This window comes from Mastomys coucha, unplaced genomic scaffold, assembly GCF_008632895.1.
Source record: "Mastomys coucha isolate ucsf_1 unplaced genomic scaffold, UCSF_Mcou_1 pScaffold22, whole genome shotgun sequence".
NCBI lineage: Eukaryota > Metazoa > Chordata > Mammalia > Rodentia > Muridae > Mastomys > Mastomys coucha.
This window is the reverse complement of record NW_022196905.1, coordinates 24511074-24534497: the sequence shown is the minus strand read 5'-3', so window position 1 is coordinate 24534497 and position 23424 is coordinate 24511074. Positions and strand designations below refer to the sequence as shown.

The 23424-nt window shown below is 45.4% G+C and overlaps 2 protein-coding genes and 2 long non-coding RNA genes across 7 annotated transcripts in view; 2 read left to right on the top strand and 2 right to left on the bottom strand.

Moving 5' to 3' along the window:
- Positions 1-4763, top strand: part of LOC116069287 (ankyrin repeat domain-containing protein 26-like) — a 107553-nt gene extending 102790 nt beyond the window's left edge. For 3 of the 4 annotated variants that reach the window (XM_031339817.1, XM_031339818.1, XM_031339816.1), the window contains 2 exons: positions 3194-3385; positions 4247-4763. In XM_031339817.1, the coding sequence (XP_031195677.1) occupies positions 3194-3385; positions 4247-4489 (435 nt within the window). In that variant the 3' untranslated portion in view covers positions 4490-4763. Of the gene's footprint in view, positions 1-3193; positions 3386-4246 lie in introns of those variants that run through there. The other variant, XM_031339819.1, reaches the window with a different exon arrangement.
- On the bottom strand, positions 3249-5839 carry LOC116069288. Its single transcript, XR_004109956.1, has 2 exons — positions 5712-5839; positions 3249-3470 (listed from the first exon to the last, which is right to left on the bottom strand). It is a non-coding gene; the product is annotated as an uncharacterized LOC116069288 (long non-coding RNA).
- A 12067-nt stretch (positions 5840-17906) lies between these two features.
- Positions 17907-21509, bottom strand: Mrps24 (mitochondrial ribosomal protein S24). Its single transcript, XM_031342059.1, has 4 exons — positions 21404-21509; positions 21267-21335; positions 21078-21189; positions 17907-18321 (listed from the first exon to the last, which is right to left on the bottom strand). Exons 1-4 carry the CDS (start codon positions 21440-21442, stop codon positions 18038-18040), a joined length of 504 nt encoding a protein of 167 aa, XP_031197919.1. The 5' UTR covers positions 21443-21509; the 3' UTR covers positions 17907-18037.
- LOC116070619 lies at positions 21417-23424 on the top strand. The gene is made up of 2 exons (XR_004110480.1): positions 21417-21551; positions 23271-23424. It is a non-coding gene; the product is annotated as an uncharacterized LOC116070619 (long non-coding RNA).

Genomic DNA, 23424 nt, shown 5'->3' with positions numbered 1-23424 from the left:
TCCTTCTTACATGTTGCAGTATCTTTTGGGTATATGCCCAGGAATGGTATAGCTGGGTCCTCTGGTAGTGCTATGTCCAATTTCCGGATGAATCGCCAAACTGATTTCCAGAGTGGTTGTACCAGTTTGCAATCCCACCAGCAATGCAGTAATGTTCCTCTTTCTCCACAACCTCTCCAGCATCTGCTGTCACCTGAGCTTTTTATCCTAGCCATTCTGACTGGTGTGAGGTGGAATCTCAGGGTTGTTTTGATTTGCATTTCCCTGATGACTAAGGATGTTGAACATTTCTTTAGGTGCTTCTCAGCCATTTGGTGTTCATCAATTGAGAATTCTTTGTTTAGCTCTGTACCCCATTTTTTAATAGGGTTATTTGGTTCTCTCAAATCTGTTTCTTGAGTGAGAAGTCTTTTCCAGCAGTGTGTGGCTCATTGCCAGTTGTCTACTATGGCAAGTTACTATAGCAAAAGCGTTAAACTTCACTCCAGTGTAGATTTTCCCTTTCTCAAAGAACAGTAGACTCTCTAACTGGATTCCTGTCACACACACATACACCACCCCCCACCCCCACCCCCTGCTGAAAAGACAGCAAAAGAAAAATGCAACTTTTTTTTACCATGAGGGAATAACAATTTGAACAGGAATGTAAGAACCCTAAGACCCTCAGTGGCCATAAGAGGCCTACAGAGAGAGAGAGGTTGGTGGTGCACTAGCTGTAAGCCCTCGGCAGGGTTCTGGGTGCTGTGCTAGTGACTGTAAGCGTTGCAGCTGGAAGACTTGTAGAGGGCATCAGTGCCAGCCAGGGACAGTCTCTGGCAGAGCAAGCCTGCAGTCTACTGACCAGAGCAGCAGCAGCAGCGCCTCTGGAAGGCTTCAGGCAAGAGAGTCCTGTGCAGGGAGTAGGAGCTTAGCTGTGGAAGCCAGTCCTCTTCCTCCACCTCTGAGCTCTCAAGCAGTCCCAGAACATCAGAATTTATGGGCTCCGGGCCCTGACTGGCATACACAGAAGGTTAGAAATAGCCAATCATGGAAGAGCTGTCAAAAGCCATCAGCAGCTCCAGTTACTAAGGAGACACTCGATATTCTTCTGACCTGATCCCACTTGGAGCCTTCCTGCACGCGGCTGGGGTGAGGTGGTCTCCCCTGCAGTCCCCTTGCTCTCAGGGAACCCCACGTGGAATAGGAATCTCTTTGTGTAGTGAAGGCTAATTTGGCCAGATTATGCCTCGCTGGTTGCAGAACATGGTAAGAGCTGATCTTCAAGGAGAGCTGGTTCTTTTGCTCTTGTTCATTGAAACATTGAGACTCCCATCCAGTCCTCTTCTCTCTTACCCTTCCCTCTTTCTTGCAAGTCCTCAGATCTTGGTTGTAGACTCTGTTGAGAGATTCACTAGTGACAGCATTGAAGTTTTGTCATTTTAGCTCCTGTACAGTCACATCAGTGTTTTTACCAACCAGAAAAGGAACAGGAAGCCAGCTTATCTCATCGAAAACTGAACTAATGGTCAGCCTCTCGTTGTCGTGTTCTGTGAGTTTTCTGGGTAGAGAAGATATCAGGGACAGACCAAAGCTGGGCATACACCTTTAATCCCAACACCCAGGGAGCAGAAACAGGCAGATCTCTGTGAGTTAGAGACTAGCCTGGTCTATATAGTAAGTTCCAGGACAGACATAGCTACATAATAATAGAAAGACCCTGTCTTAAAAAGAAGAAAAGAAAACTGAGCCACCCAAGGCTGATGAGTTTGCTGTGGAGATAGGCAGGGCATGGCTGATCACCCTAAAGGCCATTCTCAGCATGATCGGGAACTCTACACCTCAGTTGTTGTCAGCTTGAAGGCAGCCCCACTGGTGGGTACCCTTGTCCCCAGCAGTCATTGCCATGCCAGCCGTATAACCTGAGTTTCCTGGTTTCTGGAGCCTGTGGGTGGGTGTTCCTGTCTTCCTGGGGCCATGAGCCTCTTCCTCCCTCCAGCATGGAGTATCAGCTTGGAGGAAGAAGTCACACAGTTCCTATGAGAGAACCAAAGCTAATCCTCTTCACAGCGCAACACTCGCCTCCCTGCAGCTAAACCACTAGAGACCAACAGCTCGACCCAAGAGTCACAGGACAACAGGGCAGTCCAGGAGAAGAAACCCACATCCCACGTACAGCCCCTGTCCATCCTGTAGTGTCCAGGCAACATATCAATGAAAATTATGATCAGAGCGATAATGTGCTAAGTATTGCTCCCCTAGAGAAATTCATGTGCAAGCTGTGTCAGCCGATAAGCTGGTCTTAATCCCAGAGCTCAGGAAACAAGAGGCAAATGGATCTCTGAGTTCAAGGTCACTGGTCTACATAATGAGTTCTAGGCTAGTGAGGGTTACATAATGAGACAAAACAAAACAAAACAAAAAGGCCCAGAAACTAGTTACCAAATATAGACTCAGGAGAGGGATTTCATGTGTAGGCCAGGGTTTTAAAACCACCACCATAGAACAACAACACATCTTAAAGGGAAGCCATCCTAACTCAGCCGGCTAAGTATTATCATTATTGTTGTTTAGTATGCTTCTGTATTTTGTGGAACAAGTAAAAAATTATTAGGCAACACTCTGGATTCAGAACATTTTTGTTTTAAAAATTAAAAAAATATATATATGCTATAACCAACCTCCATATTCCATTACTTGCTGCCCTGAATAATTTTTTAGAATACAATTCAAATTAAAATATTTGCAATTCAGAGAAAAACCCAACTTTAGAATCCATGCCTCTAACACCTGTTCACTAGCGTCTCACCTTTTGAGGTCTTTTGTGGGGAAAGGCCCTCATCCATCTAGGTCCGAGCAACTAAAAACCTTGCCTTAAAGCTTGCCTAGAAGTTACAGGCACCGAAGGTGGGAAGAAAGCACTAGAGACATCTGTCAGAATGTGACTTAGGCTTGTGTTATTAAGGAAAGAATAAACCAGGCCTGGGAAGTGACAGCTGCGGTTCAGATGTGTCTGGCAAAGGTGATGTGTGTAAAGTATGAAGAACAGAATTGTGTCATGCTTGCTGGGTTGAATTTTATTTTCTGGATAATTCTAATCATCTAAGAGGCTGCTATAGAATATAACTGACTTATTACCGCCCGTGTATTGGTTTTATGCCTGACTAGTCTTGGTGCATATTCTTCACCTTAAAGCCATATTATTTTTTTCCTACAGTTCCACAATCTGAAAGAAAGTTGGGAGACGACATATTACAAATACCTACACATGGTTGTAAAACTTCAGTTTATTGAGCAGGAGCTAATAGCGATAAAAACAGAACAGAAGAAGTGTGGACACCTGCTCAAGGACCAGAAGAACTTGGAAAAAGAAGTGCTCCACTTGAAAAGCTGGATGCAGGAGAGCAAGGTGGGCGATGTGAGGGCAGTGGCCAGAGCAGGGCACCAGGTCAGGCAGTTTGCAGAAAGCCGGTTTGCTTGCTTGTCTTTTGAATCTGTGTCGGGTTTAAATTCATTTCAGCACACTGGTAATGTGGATTACATCCCGTGCATCTCCTCCTCTGCTAACCGCAGTTGGCTTGGTAGGTCTCTGAACGTCATTTGCCTCTCTTTAAAGTTTTCAGTATATGTCGTTCTGGTTTGTGTGGCTGAAATAAAACACTGACTAAAAACAAGTGGGGGCAGTGCGATGGATGGTTTTAAACTTGACGGGAGCTAAAGTGATCTGAGTGGAGGGCACGCCAATTACGAAGCTGCCTCCATAAGATCTGGCTTTCTAAATCAGTGCTTGATGGGGGAAGGGCCCAGCCTACGGTGGGTGGGACCATCCATGGGCTGGTAGTTTTGGGTTCTAGAAGAAAACAGGCTGAACAAGGCAACCCCACATGGCCTCTGCATTAGCTCCTACCTCCAAGTTCCTGTCCTGACTTACTTCAGTGATGGACTAGGGCGTGAAAATGCCAACCCAGTAAGTTCCTCCCACAATCAGATTGTGGTGGGTTTTTTGTTTTGTTTGAGACAAAGGTTCATTATATAGACCAGACTGGCCTCAAATTCACAGAGATCCACCTGCCCCTGCCTTCCATGTTCCACTGTGCCTGGCTTTATGTTTTAATTGTAATTGACATTAGTAATAAAAATTTAAATCCCAGCATCTTATTTAACAGACTTACAATAGCCCATGAGCTGATGATTCTTAATTAAGGAAACAAGAATTAAAGTAATCATCTGAGGGTTAATTATTTTGGACTTTTGGACTTTTTTGCTTTAGACCCAAGCAAGAGATCAAAACAACATCAAAATTTTAAGAGACACAAACGATGCAGCAATGATGAGCCAGATGGATCTCAGAATTAAAAACCTGGAATCTCAGCTAGCCACGAGGGGAGCTCAGCAACGTGTCCATGGAGGAGGGATGCCAAAACACAAGCACCACCATGCAGAAGAGGGTAGCCTGACCCAGCCAGTGAGAACAGAGCTGGGTGAGCAAGCCAAACAGAGTCCAAGGAAATAGTGGAGCTCGTTGGTTTGTCTCGGCTGCAGGGTGCAGATCTCACAGCTGACTCGGAACTGGAAAATGGATGTGCACTTGAACTGCTGTTCGGGGAGGCCTTGGCTTCTCCCCCTTTTCAGTCTGGATTTCTGTGGCCTTTTGCCCCCGAATACTCTCATGTAGCTAACCTGATCCATTAGTCTTTTAGATTAGATTCTAAAGCTTTCTAAGTATGGCCTTTATATCTTACAAACTACTTCTCCATTTTATTAAATAGAAATGTTAGCACATGTAACTATTTGGGGTCTGCTACTTGAAGGGCAATGTGCAGGGGATGGCAAACTTGCCCTGGCATGTTCTAACGTGGGCAGACTTTCCTGGATTGGGATCTTTGGTATCACCTATAGAATGGTCCCTGTCATTGACAGGTTTTCTAGTGTGTATAAAGACATGCTTATGGCACAGGAAAGAAACACACAAAGGAAGAAAAAAGCAATTCACAAAAATCATTGAAATAGCTCCATGGTCAGGATGTAGACATCAGTGTATAGGTGTCGGTGTGTTGTGCCCGTTTCCCATTCTCGAACCCCAAAAGACCACCTAGGAGCTGATTCTGATGCAATTGCACTAATGTCTCTATTACAAGCTCGAGCTTGGGCCACAGGGGTACAGCCCTGAGCTCTTGGCAGGTCAAGATTCTATAGACAGTGGTAAGTAGGAGAGAGGGTTTCTAGACTGGCACACATCTGAGTGGGGGGCCGTTAAGGAATTTTGTTGTTCTTTAACATAATTGGCTGGTGCTAGGAGCCAAACCATAAACTTAACTTCTGCTCTCCTCCTGATTGGTGACTGTTAGGAAGTGAAGTGCCAAGCGCAGGCTTGTAACCTGGAAACTAGTGCCAGGCGCTGGCTTGTTGTGGAGTGACCTGGAAACTGGTGCTAGGCCCCAGTTTGTTAATTATCTCAAGTTCAGCCTTAGATCAGGTTCTCTAAGATGGAGTCTGAACTTGAGACCTGGTCTCTCAGATGTATAGGTGTCCAGCATATAGGTGTAGGCGTATGCTTTTCACAACCTACTGTAATTAGAGTTCATCCTCCCCTCTAGCCCACCACCCACCAGAGTTAGTGGAAACAAAAGGTTATTAGGGTACAGGGGAGGGGACATGTTTAGAAATAGTTCTCTGGGGCAATTCCAATCTTCACTGTTCTCAGTCCAGTCCACTAGCAAACACCAAACACAAACCAGCAGCTGCAGTCCAGTCCACTCGGCAGACAACACACACAAATCAGCAATGGCAGTTCAATTCGGAAGAAACCATAAGGCTGGCCAATTGGCCTGAGTCCTCTAAAGCAGCAAGAAGCCACAGGAAACTCACAAGAAGTTCTATGGTGAGTTTCTCTTTATGACATCACCACAAGCTAAGCAACATAAATGTCAGGCGAACCAATACATGCCTGTACTCAGCAAAGACTACCGAGGTGAAACGAAGTAAACCAATTCTCAAGCTCTCACTGTCTGTGGGGTCATATTTATACTCTTTCTAAACATCAGGCGTCCTTTTCCATGTCTGCTACAGTGAAGCATCCTTTCACCTGTGTGCCCCAGCAGAACATTTAACATAACTGACTTTCCAAAGAAACTAGAAGTCTCCACTTCAGGTTGGTATGTAGGGGTGTGTAGGCCTACAGAAAAAGTATGCATGCCCCACTCTCAATGGCTTTAGTCTGCTCACATAATGGACTCAGGAACTACTCTCATTCTCTCTGATCACCAAATCAGCTCATTTCCTCCTCCCCCTAGAGGCTGCCATTCTAAATCAAACACTCAGTGTCAAACACTTTATCCCAAGTTTCCGGTGGACTATGCAGATACTTGAAGAGTTTAAGTTTCAAGCCAATTTACAAAATATAAGTTTCTTCTAGGTTGGGTTTCAGTTTTATTTTTAATTAAATTTAAGAGCCCAATTATTTATGAATGTATATATATATGTGTGTGTGTGTGGATTGGAGAGGTGGCTCAGTGGTTAAGAGCCCTTGTTGCTCTTCCAGAGGACCCAAGTTCAAGTCCCAGCATCTGCATGGCAGCTCACAACCATCTACAGCTACAGTCCCAAAGGATCCAAGTTCCTCTCCTGTCTGCACATAGTATACATGGACATATATGCAAGCAAAAACCCATTCACTTAAAAAAATAAAGGAACATTTTCATGGCATCATCACAACTTTTTAAATTTAATATTGTTAATCATAGGTATGTGTGTGGGTACATGCGTGCACATGATCAGGTTTCAGGATCAGGAGTTCAAAGTCATCATAGTTAAACGGAGGTTTTAAGACCAACCTGAGCTACTTGAGGCTCTCAATACCTGCCCCCCACACCCCCCAAAAAACCAACAGGGGAAAAAAACAATAGTGTTAATTTCCTTTTTTTTTTTTTTTTGGTTTTTCAAGACAGGGTTTCTCTGTGTAGCCCTTGGCTGTTCTGGAACTCACTCTGTAGACCAGGCTAGCCTCAAACTCAGGATAGCTATTCCAGGTTGCCACCTTGACTACATCTGGAATAAACTACACTCCAGAAATGGAGGGCTCACCTGTGATCCAGATCTTGAGGCTGAAGATGCAGGCTGAAGATGCAGGCTGAAGATGCAGGCTGAAGATGCAGGCTGAAGATGCAGGCTGAAGATGCAGGCTGAAGATGCAGGCTTCTGACTTGGATCTTGACATGGGATGTCAGGCTTTTGATCCAGATCTTGAGGCACAGTGGCCATGCAAAGCTTAGGCCCAGGCAAGGTAGTATATTCCTTTAATCCCAGGAGACTGAGGTAGGCAGATCCCTGAGTTCAAGGCCAGCCTGGGACAGAACAAGTTCCAAATCCAGATGTGGTGATACCTTTAATCTGGACCATACCTTCTGCTGGAGGTATATATAAGGACGATGGAAGAAGACTCACTCTTCTCCTGCTTGCACTTAATTGCCAGCACATCTGTTGGAACCTACTTCCTCAGGATTCCAGCTTATACAGAAGAGCAGCTGGAACACCTAGCCTCATGGGACTGAGCAACTACTAGATTTTTGGACTTAGATTCCATTCACAACTGCCCATTGGTGGATTAGCTGCATACAGTCATTACACTGAATTCCCTTAATATATAGAGACATTGTATAAGTTCTGTGACTCTAAAGAACCCTGCCTAATACAAGAACACACATAATTAAAAGTAAAAATCCTTCTTAAAAAGGAAAAGGGAATGTCAGGCAGTGATGGCATTTAATCCCAGCACTGGGAAGGCAGTGGCAGGTGGATCACTAAATTCAAGGCCACCTGGTCTACATAGCAAGTTCTAGGACAGTCAAGGCTACACATGAAAACTGCCTCAAAAATGAAAAAAGAGGAAGAGGAGGAGGAAGATGGAGAGGAGAAAGTATACCCATCCAGCCAGTACAAAGTCAAACAGTCCTCTGAGGGGGGAGTGAAGCTGATTATAGGAAAGATAGAAAAAAGATGCGGGCTGGTGAGATGGCTCAGCAGGTAAGAGCACCAATTGCTCTTCTGAAGGTCATGAGTTCAAATCCCAGCAACCACATGGTGGCTCACAACCACCCATAATGAGATATGACACCCTCTTCTGGTGCATCTGAAGACAGCTACAGTGTACAGAGGTCCTCAGAAATCAATTCCCAACAACCAGTTGAAGGCTCACAACTATCTGTACAACTAGTGTGTATTCATATACATAAAATAAATCTTTAAAAAAAAAAGATGCAAGGGGGCTGATGAGATGGCTCAGTGGGGAAGAGCACTGACTGCTCTTCAGAAGGTCATGAGTTCAAATCCCAGCAACCACATGGTGGCTCACAACCACCCATAATGAGATATGACACCCTCTTCTGGTGCATCTGAAGACAGCTACAGTGTACTTACATATAATAAATAAATAAATCTTTAAAAAAAAATACAAAAAAAAAAAAAGATGCAAGAGAGAGATGGGAGGGCTGCTGGCCATTACCCACCAGCAGTGAGTGTGTTTCTCATTGCCTTCTTAAAACTGCAGTACTGTGGAAAGCAAAGCCACAAGCTAACAATTTGCTGAAATATATACAAGACATCTGTTCCCTTCTTTCCAGACTCTCACCATCAATCATGATATGCAAAAGCATGCGCATAATTTTGATGATAACTTCAACTCTGGCATGGCTGACAGGTGGGTGTTCATTTCCATGTCCTTCAGGTCCACACCTCTGCACCTTTCCTACTGCAGAGGGGACTTGAGCTATTGGGTGGGCTTGGGTGGGGCATCAGCACGCTGCCCTGGCACATTGTCTGTTGCTTTCATTCACAGTGATGTGTAATGTCTGATACTGAAGATCCACTGAGAGTGAACTTAAAGCCACATCTTCAGTTAACAGTTATCATGTGACAGTGTGGATACCTCCACCTACCTGCTTCCCTCATTCTGAGGTCACTTCGGGAAAATGCCACTGCATGCCCACCAGCCACAGCCCAGAGAGAATAACCACACAGCACCCCCACAAGTGTGTTCTAATACTTAGGTTTATACTTGCTGTGGATTCTTCAAAGCAGCTTTTATTTGAAAGATGGAGGAAAGTGAAGAAAGATGTTTGAAAGAGATATGGAACACACACAGCAATGGCCCACCCTAAGAAATCTATCTGATGACTACAAACCTGAGTTCCCACACCAAGCAACAGCTCCGACAAGTCATCAAGAAATTATAGAGATTATAGAGTAGAAAATACAGTTGTGCCAGGTATTGTGAGGCAACTTTAGTCCCACTACTTGGGAGGCAGAGGCAGCAGATCTTTGAGTTCCAGGACAACTTGGTGTACAGAGTGAGTTCCAGGACAGCCAGGGCTATACAGAGAAACCCTGTCTATGGGAAGGAAGAAAGGAAGAAAGAGAGAAAGAAAGAAAGAAAGAAAGAAAGAAAGAAAGAAAGAAAGAGAAAGAAAGGAAGGAAGGAAGGAAGGAAGGAAGAAAGAAAGAGAGAAAGAGAGAGAGAAAGAGAGAAAAAGAAAGAAAAGGAGAAAGAGAGAAGGAAGGAGGGAAGGAGGGAAAGAAGAAGGAAGGAAGTATAAAAGAAAAAGATGGCTGCCTTCTCCTCTTGAGACCAATCTGATAAAGATACCTCACACATATAAATATGACTTGCATCAAGATATATATAACACATAGATGCATATGTACCACACGCAGATATATACACATATACAGACATATACATGCACACATGTTATACACATAAACACATACATATACACACAACATACATAAACACATAGATAAGTGCACATATCCATATACACACACGTACATGCTGTACACAGACATAAGCACACAAACACACCATGAACACATGCATACTCCAAAACAGATATTTAATACCATCGTGTAATTGTCTCTTCTTAAAGGGCTCTGAACTATTTCAGAGTCAATATGCATGCAAATGGATCAAATGTCTCATCAAACAGTTGCAAACTGTTATCATACTGTAGCAACTCCATGAGGGAAAACTGTGGTTGCAAGGTCTACATCCTGGCATTACATGCAAAGCAATGGGACCAGGGAGCAGAAGATGAGAGGGCATGTGTGCAGAGTCATGAATGGACAGAGAGATGGAAAATGAATTGAGATGGTTTTTCTTGTACAAATCAAGACTCATTTGTTCCTTATCTGGTCAAGGAGTTAGCCAGGCCATCTCTCCACCCCACATGTAGGTCTTGTCCATAGCTTGTCTGTCTATAGTAGGTCTCTCCTTAGCTTCTTCTTCTTTTTTTTTTTTTTTTTTTTTTTTTTTTTTTTTTTTTTTTTTTTGGTTTTTCAAGACAGAGTTTCTCTGTATAGCCCTGTCTGTCCTGGAACTCACTCTGTAGACCAGGCTGGCCTCGAACTCAGAAATCTGTCTGCCTCTGCCTTCCAAGTGCTGGGATTAAAGGCATGCACCACCACTGCCCGGCTCTCCTTAGCTTTTAATTTTAACATTTGTAACCTTGGAAACATCCCATCTGTTACCTTCTCCCTTCTTGAGGGCTTTGAATAGAGGGGAAATCTATAGTTATTGTCTGTGTCTCTGGTTAACTATAACTTGGATACTTTATTTTTTGTTTCCTGTCAGCACATCCACCTCTGTGTACTTCATCCACCTCTGTGTACTTCATTGTCTCTGAATCGTCCTCTGATACTTAGATGTGCATGTGACCCTGATGCTGATTTGCAGTGAGGCTTCTTAAAATTTGGAAAAGATTCCTGGAACTCCCAGAAAGAAGCTGTGATTCAAAGATTGAGAAGTTGGAACGTTTCAAGTCCACAGTCAGATTATCTTGGGCCATCATTAGCTCCCTTAGGAGCAATCTATTGTACACCTCAGTATTCACCCTAACACCCTTGTGACTATTAGGATATCATTTAGAATGTCTGAATAGACCCTAAGTGTCCAACAACCCAAGACTAAGAACATGCACAGACAGCATCTGAGATCCACAGTAAGAATTGTCCTGCTTTGCTGCTGCCCACCCACCTGGTGCCTTGGGTTATGATTTTCTCTGTTGCTATAAGAACTTCACACAACTGTTACCACTCGGGAACACGGACTTTGCAATGACCTGAAGCTGTGGTCATGGTGACCTGGGCCATGGCACTCATATTGAGCTCCAGAACAAATTCTCTCTTATCCCCTTTGACATGAGAATTGTGTCTCTTCATTAACAGACTCTTTTCAATACTGGCCTTTGTCATTTATTTTAGAATCATTCTTGTCCATATGTGGGACCGCAGGGCATGCTTTTTGTGACCGCCCACGTATCTGCAAATGTACAATTTTTGTTTTGTTTTCAGATGCTGGTTGTCTGTTAGGTCCACCGTGTGAGCTCTGTGTGTTGTCTAGACATGGAAGTCATGTGCTCAGTGAGGACCAGGTTGTCACAGTCTCTGCTGTTTTCCATTCTCTCACAGAGGCTGATCCACCTGTAAATGAGGCATTGTAGACATTATTTGATGCCAGACCTCCTTTCTCAGCAGTAACATGACTGTGCTCTGCCCTTAGAACAGATTCCAGCACGTCTATCCCTACCCTGTGTCCCTTCTCTGTGAGGATGCCCAGTGGTCTCCTGAAACCTGAGTGTCTGTGTGTGCCATTTCCAGGAAGCAATTTTTTCATTGATCTGAATACAGGCCAATTCTCCAGGCTCTAAAACAAGCAAACAAACAACCTGTGTGCCTGTTGCAGAGGGCTAGATGCTGGGGTGTATAAAATGAGCAGCTGAAGGAAAAGCGGAGGTCAGAAGTCTTGGTTGTCCAGGAAGCCAGCGCTGAAGAGGGCAGAGAAGACTCTAAGAGTCTGTCCTTCCCCTGCAGATTTCTGTCATTCCCTAGCAGTCTCAGGGAAGTCTGGTAACAACCGGCTTTCCTGATGGCTCCTGGGACAGGTTATTCAGTAGAAGGCTGGCCAACTGCAGAAACCTCTAGGGAACCAATGAAGGTGACCTCTCATTCCAGAACCTGGAGTGCCAGTCTTGCTGAGACCACTGGAATGTCACTGGAATGTGGAGTCTGCTGTTGTTGTTGTCTTTATGATTTCCTTCTCTTTTATTTAGAGTATGAGTGTTTTGCCCACACAGATATCTGGTACTGTCTTCGTCCCTGGTGCCTGTGGAGGCCGAGAGAGGTTCCTCGTCCCCTGGACACGGAACTGGAGTTATAGTGGTAAGCCTCCATGTGGGTGCTGGGAATTGCTCTTAACCCTTCAAGCCATCTCTCCAGCCTCAAGAAACACAGTTTTAACTCAGAATACTGCCACGTCCCTCAGTGTCCAGTAGCTCTCTATTATTAATAGAGATCCGCTAAAGCGGCAGTTTGTTGGCTTTTCCAGAAGAGCAGTGGCGCCACCTATAGGTTGCTCAGAACCGTCCTGGCAGCTCATTTGGAAACTGGGAATAGAGCTTTCTGGGCAGAGCCTGATGAAATCCCGTAGACGGGAAATCCTGTGGTGTAAGCACTTATCTAGGGAGAATGAGAGGATCCAAGGGTCTCCCCGGGGAAGGACATGACTAAAAAAACCAAGCCAGGAAAGCCCTATACGGGGCTATGATTAGTGATTATGATTAGTGATTCAGAAATGCTTCAAAGTGTAGGGAGGGCTTGGCGGGTCGGAGCACCCGCTGTGGCAGAGGACCCGACAGCACCCATGCGGGGGTTAGAGAGGTGCTGGGGGCGGGGGGATGGCGACTGACTGGCATGCCTGTAACCCCAGCTCCAAGGGACCCGATGCCTCTGGTCTCTTCAAGCACGTGCACAAAAACAGACATAGCCACATACAAACATATTCATAATTAAAAATAGAATTTTACAATTATTTTCTTTTTTAAAAAAAGATTTATTTATTATTTATTTATTACAAGTACACTGCAGCTGTCTTCAGATGCACCAGAAGAGGGCGTCAGATCTCATTACGGATGGTTGTGAGCCACCATGTGGTTGCTGGGATTTGAACTCAGGACCTTCAGAAGAGCAATTGGTGCTCTTACCCGCTGAGCCATATCGCCAGCCCTTACAATTATTTTCTTAAGCATGGACTCACTAAGCCCTGCCAGTACTTTTATAATACGCCCATATTAGTGGAGGAAAGTCCTGGCTTGATGAGTAATGGTTTGTATAAGTCCTGTGAGCACTACTAATGGTGTACACGGAGACCCAAGTCTGTCAGGACTGCATTGTGGGGAGTTGAAGAGCCCTAAATGAGAGGTCCTGAGCCAGTGTGTATATGAGTTGGGGACAATTCCACAAAACGGAATTCTTGGGCTTCCTGACTGAAAACTAAACTAAAAAAAAAAATCAAGTATATAATTGGACACCATGGGGGAGTTGAGTGGATTTCTTGGCATGAGCAGTTACTGCAGAATGTGGACATGTCGTTAAACATTCTTCTGAAAGTTTAGGTCTGTACCCAGAGGTCAGCGAGGCGCTCAGCCTCCATCAGAGAAGCTGGGTTGTTTGTTTTGCAGCACTCGGCAGAGGCTGCAGAGACTCATAAGTGGTCAAAGACCTGGAATAAGTGATGGGGGAAAACTTAGCCATAAATGGGACCTCTGCACCTCTCCCTCCAAGGCTTGAGAACGCCACCAAAGAAAAAAGAATGTAAGAGCAGAAGGGAAGATGTGGATCCTGATATGGAGGGTGGGGTGGCTGTTGCAACTCTGAACCCACAGAACCAATGCTTGGGCCAGTCAACACCTGTCATGGGAGGAGGTAGGGCTCATGGCATCTTATCCCTCCCTGAGGATTTATACACTGTCAACGGTTGGTGGAAGGAGAAACATCTTCAGCACTGTGGACACTGGTAAGGCATCCGTGTTCCTATGGGAAAAAAACTCTGGGCTGGAGAGAGGGCTGACTCACAAGAGCACTAACTGCTCTTCAAGAGGACCCAGGTTCAATTCCCAGCACCCACATGGCAGCCCACAACCACTTGTAACTCCAGTTCCAGGGGATCCAACACCCTCTTTGGCCTCTGTGGGAACTAAAAACCCATATGGTACAATGTTAGATCTGCCCAATCTAGGCATATAACTTACAATTATAATCATTAGATTGTGTGTTTTTATATGGACTTATTGGGGTTGGAAATTACAACAGTGCATAGACATGCACAGAAGCAAAAACACCCATACACTTAAAATAAAAATAACAATCAATCGACCAACATGAAAAACAAGAAACTAAAAGTTATCCCCTCATCTTGAGTTCCTTATTTATTACTACTGGATGCTTAGTTTTCACTTTAGCTTGTCCCTATGCCGAACTGTTGATTCTTTCATAGTAAAGCAAGAATAAAGAACTGTGGTTCCTTTGTCAGCTTGTACAGCATCCTCCTCAGGATAAACTCACTATATTGATCATCTCTCCTCTCATACATCTTTTTACCCTGGATGTCCGCATGGATGAGGGGGGAGGGGGCAGGGTGGGCAAGGGGCCTGAATTGCAAAGCTGCCTGATAGAAGTTTTGCCCACTGAGGTGGCACCTTTCCTATGACAAGGTGGCTGGGTACTCTTTTAGTTTGAAAATTAAGAGTAATGAGAGAAGTGGTAAGAAAGGAGCAAAGAAAGGAATTTTGAATTCCCACATCAGTTTATTATGAATTCAAATGTTTGACTCCACTGAGACCACTCAGTGGGACCCTATGGTGTACAGTATTAGCTTTGCACTTACACCCCAGAGACTGTTTAGTAGTATCAGAAAAACATCCTTGTATTTATTAGCCAGGGTTTTCTAGAGGAACAGAACTCCTAAAACAACTATGTATTAGATGGAGATTATTGGATTAATTCAGTATGGTCTGGAAGGTCCAACAATGGCTGCCTCGCACCAAAAAAGCCAAAAATCCAGTAGCTGCTCAGTCCATGAAGGCATGCCGCAGTAGCTACAATGTGTGGCAGAAGGCTCCAGGTGGAGGCTTTCTGGGAGCTGCTGATCTTCGGTCAACCTTAGAAGCCTAAAGAAATGGGCCCCATGTCAGTGAAGGAATGCAACAGGGTAGATGTGCTTGCCAATAAGAGTGAGGGCAAATAGGCAAACAGCCAAGTTTTCTTCTTCTGTCTCCTATCTGGATTGCCACAAAAAGGTGCCACCCACATTTGGGGGTGGGGGGTCTTCCCATTTCAAGTAATATGGTCAAGAAAATCCCTCACAGGTGTGCCTTTTACTTGGTACCAGGCCCAGTCATGTTGAGATCCCAAACTGACTGCTGCAATCCTTTTGGACTACATGAAATGCAAAGACAAATACTAAGCGCTAGGGCTATAGGATTAATTCCCTGGGGTTTTGAGTCAGCTGGAAAAGCAATTGAACCAACAATGCGAGCTACCTTGCTTTTGTATTATGTAAATTCATAATGTCCTGCATATTAACAATAAAGTTTTGAGATTTTGTCTTAGGGTTTCACTGCTGTGAAGAGATACCATGACCAAGGCAACTTTTATAAAGGAAAATATTTACTTGGAGCTGGCTCAGTTTCAGAGGGTCAGTCCATTATCATGATGGCAGGAAGCATGGCAGCGTCCACGCATATAGGCTGCTGGAAAAGGACCTGAGAGTTCTACATCTTCACTGGCTCTTCTGCAGGCAGCCAAGAGGAAGGTCTCTTCCACACTGGGTGGAGCTGGAGCATAGGCCCCCAAAGCCCATTCCCACAGTGACACACTTCCTCCAACAAGAACACACCTACTCTAACAAGGATATACCTCCTAATAGTGTCACTCTTGGCAAGCACATCTACACTGTTGCATTCCTTCACTGATATCAGACCTCATTTCTTCAGGCTTCCAAGGTCGACTGAAGATCAGCAGCTCCCAGAAAGCCTCCAATTGGGGCCTAATAGTGTCATCTCCTCCAACAAGGATACACCTAATAGTGTGACTACCAAGCATTTAAACACATGAGTCTATGGGGGCCATCCCTAGTCAAACCACCACAGGTGGGATGTCACGCATCTCAGGCTTGCCACAAACACTATGTAACTGAAAGGACTTGAATTCCTAATCCCCCTGCCTCCACCTCCCAAGTGCTAGGGTTACAGCTGTGTGCTGCCACATCTGGTTTTGTAGTATTGGGGCTCAAGCCCAGGACTCTGAGCCTGTTAGGTAAGCACTCTACAAACTAAAGTACCCAGTTCCCTAACAGTGCATGTATGTGATACATGGGTGCACAGGTATGTATTCAGGTATATGCACATGTGTGCATGTGAAATGTCAGGCATCTTCAATTGCCCTCTGCCTTATTTTTGAGACAAAGTCTCTCACCTGGAACTCTAACTCAGCTAGGCTGGCTGAGTAAGTTACCTGTACAGATCCACTGTCTGCTACCCATCACACCTAGCTTTTTACTTAAGTGCTGGCAATCCAGTCATATTATCATGATTATGTACCAGGCACTTTATTGACTGGGCCATCTCTCCTCCAGACCCAGTCTCTACCCATCCTCTAACAGTTTTTTGTTTTTGTTTTTGCTTTTTCCAAGACAGGGTTTCTCAGGTATAGCTCTGGCTGTCCTGGAACTCACTCTGTAGACCAGGCTGGCCTCAAACTCAGAAATCCGCCTGCCTCTGCCTCCCAAGTGCTGGGATTAAAGGTGTGCGCAACCACTGCCCGGCTCTTCTAACAGTTCTTAACATGTATATACCTAATATTAGATTTTTTTCTTTTTTGAGATTTTTAACTTTTTAAAAGACTTTATATCTTTCTTTAATATTTATGTATATGAGTACACTGTATCTGTCTTCAGACACATCAGAAGACGGCATTGGGTCCCATTACAGATGGTTGTGGGCCACCACGTGGTTGCTGGGGATTGAAGTCAGGACCTCTGGAAGAGCAGTCAGTGCTCTTAACCCCTGAGCCATCTCTCCAGCCTAAGATTTTTATTTTTGAGATAAGTTCTACTATATGTTGGTGGCCCATGCCTTTAATCCCAGCACTTGGGAGGCAGAGGCAGGTGGATTTCTGAGTTCAAAGCCAGCCTGGTCTACAGAGTGAGTTCCAGGACAGCCAGGGCTATACAGAGAAACCCTGTCTCAAAAAAAACAACAAAAAAGATATTAAAATTCCTATCATAGACATGTTTAGCTTTGAGTCTCTATCATGTATTTGGATATCCTGCCTTTTAGGGAATTATCCCATTTTATCTGTGCTGAGAAATGTGTTGATGTATATTCATAGTATCCTGTTTTATCCTTATAACTTTTAAAGCTTTGTGTTTTGTCTATTCACCATGTGCACAAAGTGCCCTGCAGAGGCCAGAGAGGGTACTGGATTCCCTAAAACTGGAGTTACAGATGACTGTATGCTGCCATGTGAGTGGTGGGAACTAAACCCTGGTCCTTTACAAAGAGCAACAAATGCTCTTAGTGGTGAGCCATCAATCCAGCCCTATGTGTAGTAAGTACTGACCAATATTTTGTTGACTTTTCTGATAGAGCCTTGCTGTATAGCCTGGAACTTGTTATTTAACCTAGGCCAGCCTCAGTGCCTGCACAGCACTGGGCGGGGGACCCAGCCACGCTTAGCACTTCCTATTTTCTTTTCTATATATTTTATATGAGTACACTATAACTGTCCTCAGACACACCAGAAGAGGGCATTGGGTTCCATTACAGATGGTTGTGAGCCACCATGTGGTTGCTGGGGATTGAAGTCAGGACCTCTGGAAGAGCAGTCAGTGCTCTTAACCACTGAGCCATCTCTCCAGCACCCATTTCCTATTTTCTTAAAGCACTTCCACTGCTGACTTCCTGTTGTGTGTTTAATTAATTTACAAAGCCATCTGTAACTCCAGCTCCAGGAATATCCAATGCCTTCTACTCATGTGCACATACACACAGCCATACCCACCCACATATAATTAAAAATCAAATCTTTAAAAAAGACAGAGAGGGACAAAACATTATCATGGTTTTATTCAACAGCAGCTTGGAGTTGATGCCTCCACCCTGAGAGCAGCATTTGATCTACTTCACTTCTGAGGGCCTTTGCAGGTTACAGCTTGACGAAAGAGAGCTCTTTATATGTACTTATACACGACCTTGGAGGGCACAGTTTGAAGGTGGAGCCGCACGGGACACTTGTAAAAGTGTGACAACAGAGTCTCACTGTAGCCCACGAGAAAGTAGAACTTGTGCGCTGGCAGCTGCCTGAGGACCAGGGCACAGATGTCCACTTGGTTGGCCCGGCGCTTCAGAACAATCTGGTCAGCCAGGCATCCTGGAAAGGTGCCCATCATAAACTTTCGAAGGAAAACATCCTCCAGGGTTCGCTCTGCAGCATGATCTTCTCCATCCAGGTTACCTGAAGAGGATGCCACAGAGAGTCAGCCAACGGGGCTGTGCAGACTCCAGACCTGACAGGGAACAGGACTTGGCACTCAGTTCTATCCCTTGCCCGAGGCCATTTCCGTCTTTTCTAATGGAGTAGGAAAACATTTTAAAATCCAAAGCACAGGATGGCAAGACGGCTCAGCAGGTAAAGGTGCTTGGTGTAAAAGTCTGCCAACCTCCGATCAACCCCCAAAGCATACCTTAAGAAGCCAGATGTGCTTTCTGTGTTGTAGCTGCCTTTGAGTCTTCCTGCTCTCACCCATGAAGTAGTCCCATTGAACCCATCAGTCCACAGCTCTTCACACAAAAGCCAGAAGCAGTAACACACACCTGTCAGCCCAGCACTCTCACAGCAAGATGACAGTGGACACGGAGAACTAACTATCCAGGAAGTTCAAGAGATACCTGGAGTCCAAACCACAGCAGACACGAGAGAGACACCCTGTCTCAACAAGGTGCCGAGACAACTGGCTCAGAGGTTGCCCTCTGACCTCCACAGGTGCACCATGCATACGTGTGCATGCACTTGCACACAGTAGTAATTTAAATAAAATCCAAAGAGCCACATATATTCAATCCTTTGAAGTCAGCACTATCATCCTCCTCATTTTACAAAAGGCTGAGACAGGCTAGAGTACAAAGTTGGGTACAACCTCCAAGCTGTATCTTAACATCTTTTTGGGGATGGAAGAGGCTGGACACTGAATCCAAGAACATGTATTTTCAATGTTTTACATGTGCATCCTATTGAATGTTAATTCAAGGTGAGGACCTACATGCTAAACAAAATACAGATTCTCTTTAGTTCACAACAGTTACGTTCTATGTCATTACATAACTAGTGCATTCTGGGCAACTGTTCGTAAGTGGTAATTCACAGCAAGCTTTGAACATGCCTCTCCTCACAATATTTTTTATCAAGAGATGAATAAATAACTAATTTTGCCTGTACCTTTCTTTAAAGGCACTGCTAATGTATAAGGCTGACTCATTAATATGGAGACCCCAGAACTCAGACCTAAGTAAAGTTTTTCTAACAACATTTTCTCCGTAAGGCACGTCACAGAGCTCACAGAAACACTAGACAGCATTTCAGGACCAACAAAGGGCCATATCCCTATCACAAGGCACAATGATGTTTGTAATATGGCTCTAAACTTCCAAAAGGTCACATTTTACAATATAAGCTTGTTCTACCTCAGCAGGGGACCGCATGTGGGTCTTGTTCTGCCCACCTCCCTGAAGGACCCTGAATGACTTTGAGATTACAGATAAATTTTAATCAGATAAATTGCAAGGGCGGGGGGTAGGGGGAGCTGAGCAGATAGCTCTGTGGGCATACCGTCTGCTGTACAAGCATGAGGACCTGAACTCAGATGCCCAGAACTCACGCAAAGGTCATCACGATAGTGGGCACCAACATCTGTACTCCCCATGCTCCAACTGTGAGATGGGGTCAGAGGCAGGAGAATCTCCACAAGTTTGTATGCCAACTAGCCTGGCACATACAGGTGGTGACAAGAAAGAGACCTTATCTCAAACAAGATGAAGGCAAGGACTGGCCTGAGGCTGTCCTGACTTTCACATACATGCAGTGTCATACACGGACACCTGCACTCACACATGAACATGAGCATACAAACCTGGATAGACAATTTATTGACTGGGAGTTGAAACTCCAATATTACCAAAAGAGAAACAGGCAGGTGATATGGTGTGTACCTACACTCGAAGCACTGAGAAAAATGAGGTGGGAGTGTGAGAGTTCCAGAGCAGACTCAAGTGCACTGCCACACTCTAATCTTAAAGATGGTTCTGCAGGTAAGGGCGCTTGCTTGATCCCTGGGCCCCATACATGTACACACACACACACACACACACAACACACACATCATGCATACTGAAATGTAAACGAACAAGAACAATAAAAAATAGGAAGTAGGGGGAGAAAAACTAAAAGTATGAAAATATGGGTTCTGTCAGCTATGAAGACTGTGGCACATTCCTGCAAAGAGTTTTGTACTTTGGTGAATGCTGCATTATTTAGGGCACACTCTTCCAGGTCTAGGATTCTAGGTAGACTTCTCTACCACATCGCCTACAGGCTATTACACGTCTGTAAATTACGGCTGGCCAAAGTACTGTCAAACTTTGTTTATAGGCATGCAAATACTGTTCCATGGAGGCTCGAATGAGATTTTAGCAAGAACTATTCAAATTCCTTTTAATATCCTAAACTGTGAGTCGCACTGAATTCTGTTATCTGTACAGCGGACAGTGTGTGTGCAAGCGTGCTCCCTTGACAGGCAAATGGAGAAGACCAGAGGTTAACAGCCAATGTTTTTCCTCTATCACTCTACGTTTGTTTATTTGCTGCTCGTTTACTTAAGACTGGCTGACCAGTCCCAAGGACCGAATGTCTCCTTCATCCTCACACCCCTCGAACTGTGGTTAGAGCCCCACTAAGTTTTTTCATTTAGGAGCTAGGGTGCATCCTCATGCTTGAGTGGCACAGCACTTTAGCAATCTTCCCGGTAATTCTTTCCAGTCCCGTAACTAAATGTGACAGGGTCTCACTACGTAACCTTACCTGTCCTTAAACTCGAGATCTGCCTCCCGAGCGCGTTCGCCATCACGCCCGGCCTCCAACCCCAAAGTTCGGATCTTTGCTTTAAAGAGCCCGCTAAAGAGTCCCGTGCCACCTGGGTCCCTCCCAGGCGCCCTCACCTGTGTGCAGCGACAGCCAGCCCTTGCGGTGTGCAATGTAGTGGGGGGCGTGCGCCTCCTCGTAGCTCACCGCCTTTTTCCCCTTGGCCACGCGGACTCTCGCCGCCCGGTTCTAGGAGTGAAGGTGCGGTCACGGAGCTGCCGAGCCCAGCCGCCCTGGCAGCCCCCAGACCCGCCCGCGGCACTCACCTTGGCGCAGACCGCGGAGGTGTGCAGGGCGCGCCAGGCGCAAGGCAGCTCCCGGCCGCACGCTAGCACCTGCAGGGAGACGGGGAGTGAGCGGACACCCGGCGGCGCCCCAGCCCTCCCGCCTGCAGCCCACTCACCCGCAACCCGAGCCCGCGGACGAACACGTAGGACGCCATTTTGGGCCGGCGCAACGCGGGACGCGTCAGTGCGCAGCCGCAGGAAGGAGGCGCTTCAGAGCAGGAACTAACGGGGACCCGGGCGGGGGGCGGAGCGAGGCGTGGCAAGGTAAGGGGGAAGGCGAGGCGTGTTGAGAAAGGGCGTGGCGAGGTAAGGGGGAAGGTGTGGCGTGTTGAGAAAGGGCGTGGCGAGGTAAGGGGGAAGGCGTGGCGTGTTGAGGAAGGGCGTGGCGAGGTAAGAGAGGGCGTGAGGTGGGATACCCTGCAATTTCCCTAGTACTGGCGGATAGTCGCTCGTCCGACCTGCTGTTGGGTTTTTGTTTGTTTGTTTGTTTGTTTGTTTGTTTGTTTTGTTTTTTTGTTTTTTTCGAGACAGAGTTTCTCTGTGTAGCCTTGGCTGGAACTCACTCTGTAGACCAGGCTGGCCTCGAACTCAGAAATCCTCCTCCTGCCTCTGCCTCCCGGCTGGTGTTGGGTTTTAAATGCGAGAATTTGGTGATATAAAACTGAGGTTTAGCTGGACATAGTGGCTCGTGCCTTTAATTCCCCACACTCGGGTGGCCGAAGCAGGTAGGTCTCTGAATTGGAGGCTAGCCTGGTCTACAAAGCGAGTTCCCGGAGAGTCAGAACTACAGAGAGAAACCCTATCTGGAAAAACAAAACAAACAAACATTAGCCATGAGGTATTTATCCTCATAGGTGGTAGAAGCAGCATGTCCTGTAGAGAACTAAAGAGAAAATGCGCCAACCCTCAGGCTCTGCCTGAGCCTGCGTACTCACCAGGAATATCCAATATGAGAGCATCAGCCTCCTTTGGGCTGAGAATAGTCATTTGCCTTCATGCCGAGCAGAACCCAGAAAAGAGGTTGCTGGGTTGGCTCCTAGTCATTTAAAATAAAGGGAAAGAGGCAGTGTGTTGAGAGTATATCTCTGCACTGGAGCCACCCAAGGAAGAATATTTTTTTTTAATATGTAATTTTTTTAAAGATTTATTTATCTATTATTATACATAAGTACACTGTAGCTGTGTTCAGATACACCAGAAGATGATGTCAGATCTTATTACGGATGGTTGTGAGCCACCATGTGGTTACTGGGATTTGAACTCAGGACCTTTGGGAGAGCAGTCAGTGCTCTTAACCGCTGAGCCACTTCTCCAGCCCAAGGAAGAACATTTTAAATGGCAAGGAAATTTATGAGGCTAGAGAAATGTCAAATTACTAATAGCAGGGAGGGAAATTGCATCGTGAAGGACTCACTCTACTAAAGAAAGCACATTGACTCTAGAGTCTGACTCTCATAACAAAATGTTGAATGACAGGTGCCTTCAGGAAGGAGGGAATTTTATTTATTTATTTACTTGTTTATTTATTTATAGACAAGGATTCTCTGTGTAACAAGCCCTAGCTGTAGACCAGGCTAACCTCAAACTCACAGACACGCCTTTTCTGCCTCTGGAATGCTAGGATTTAAGGTGTGTGCTACCACAACCGGCTGGGAACTCCTTTTAAATAGCACCTTCAAAGCATCCATGGGAGTGGGCACTCACACTCTTAATTTCAGTGCTTGGAAGGCAGAGGCAGATGGATCTGTTACCAGTTCAAGGCCAGGCTGGTCTACATATGGAGCTCCAGGCTCCAAGGCTACAGCAGAGTAAAGGTCCTGTCTCAAAATAAAAGAACATGATCAGGAACTGGTTGGTCATTCTTAGAAATAAGCCAACTCCTACACAAATGTGTACAGGTTCTCCAGATAAAATCCTCATTCTTTCCTTGTTTAAGGAGGGGGCATTGCTTTGGAAATAACCCCAGTGCTCCTTTGTCTGCAGCAGGCAATACCCTGTTTTCAAGACAAGATCTCATGGAGCCCAAACCAGTCTGGAAGAAGTGTACCAGGAACTAACCTTGATCTCCTGATCCTCTGATCTGCTGAGGCATGTGCCACCTTGTCTGGCCATAGGTCATAAACCTTTCTCCACTCTA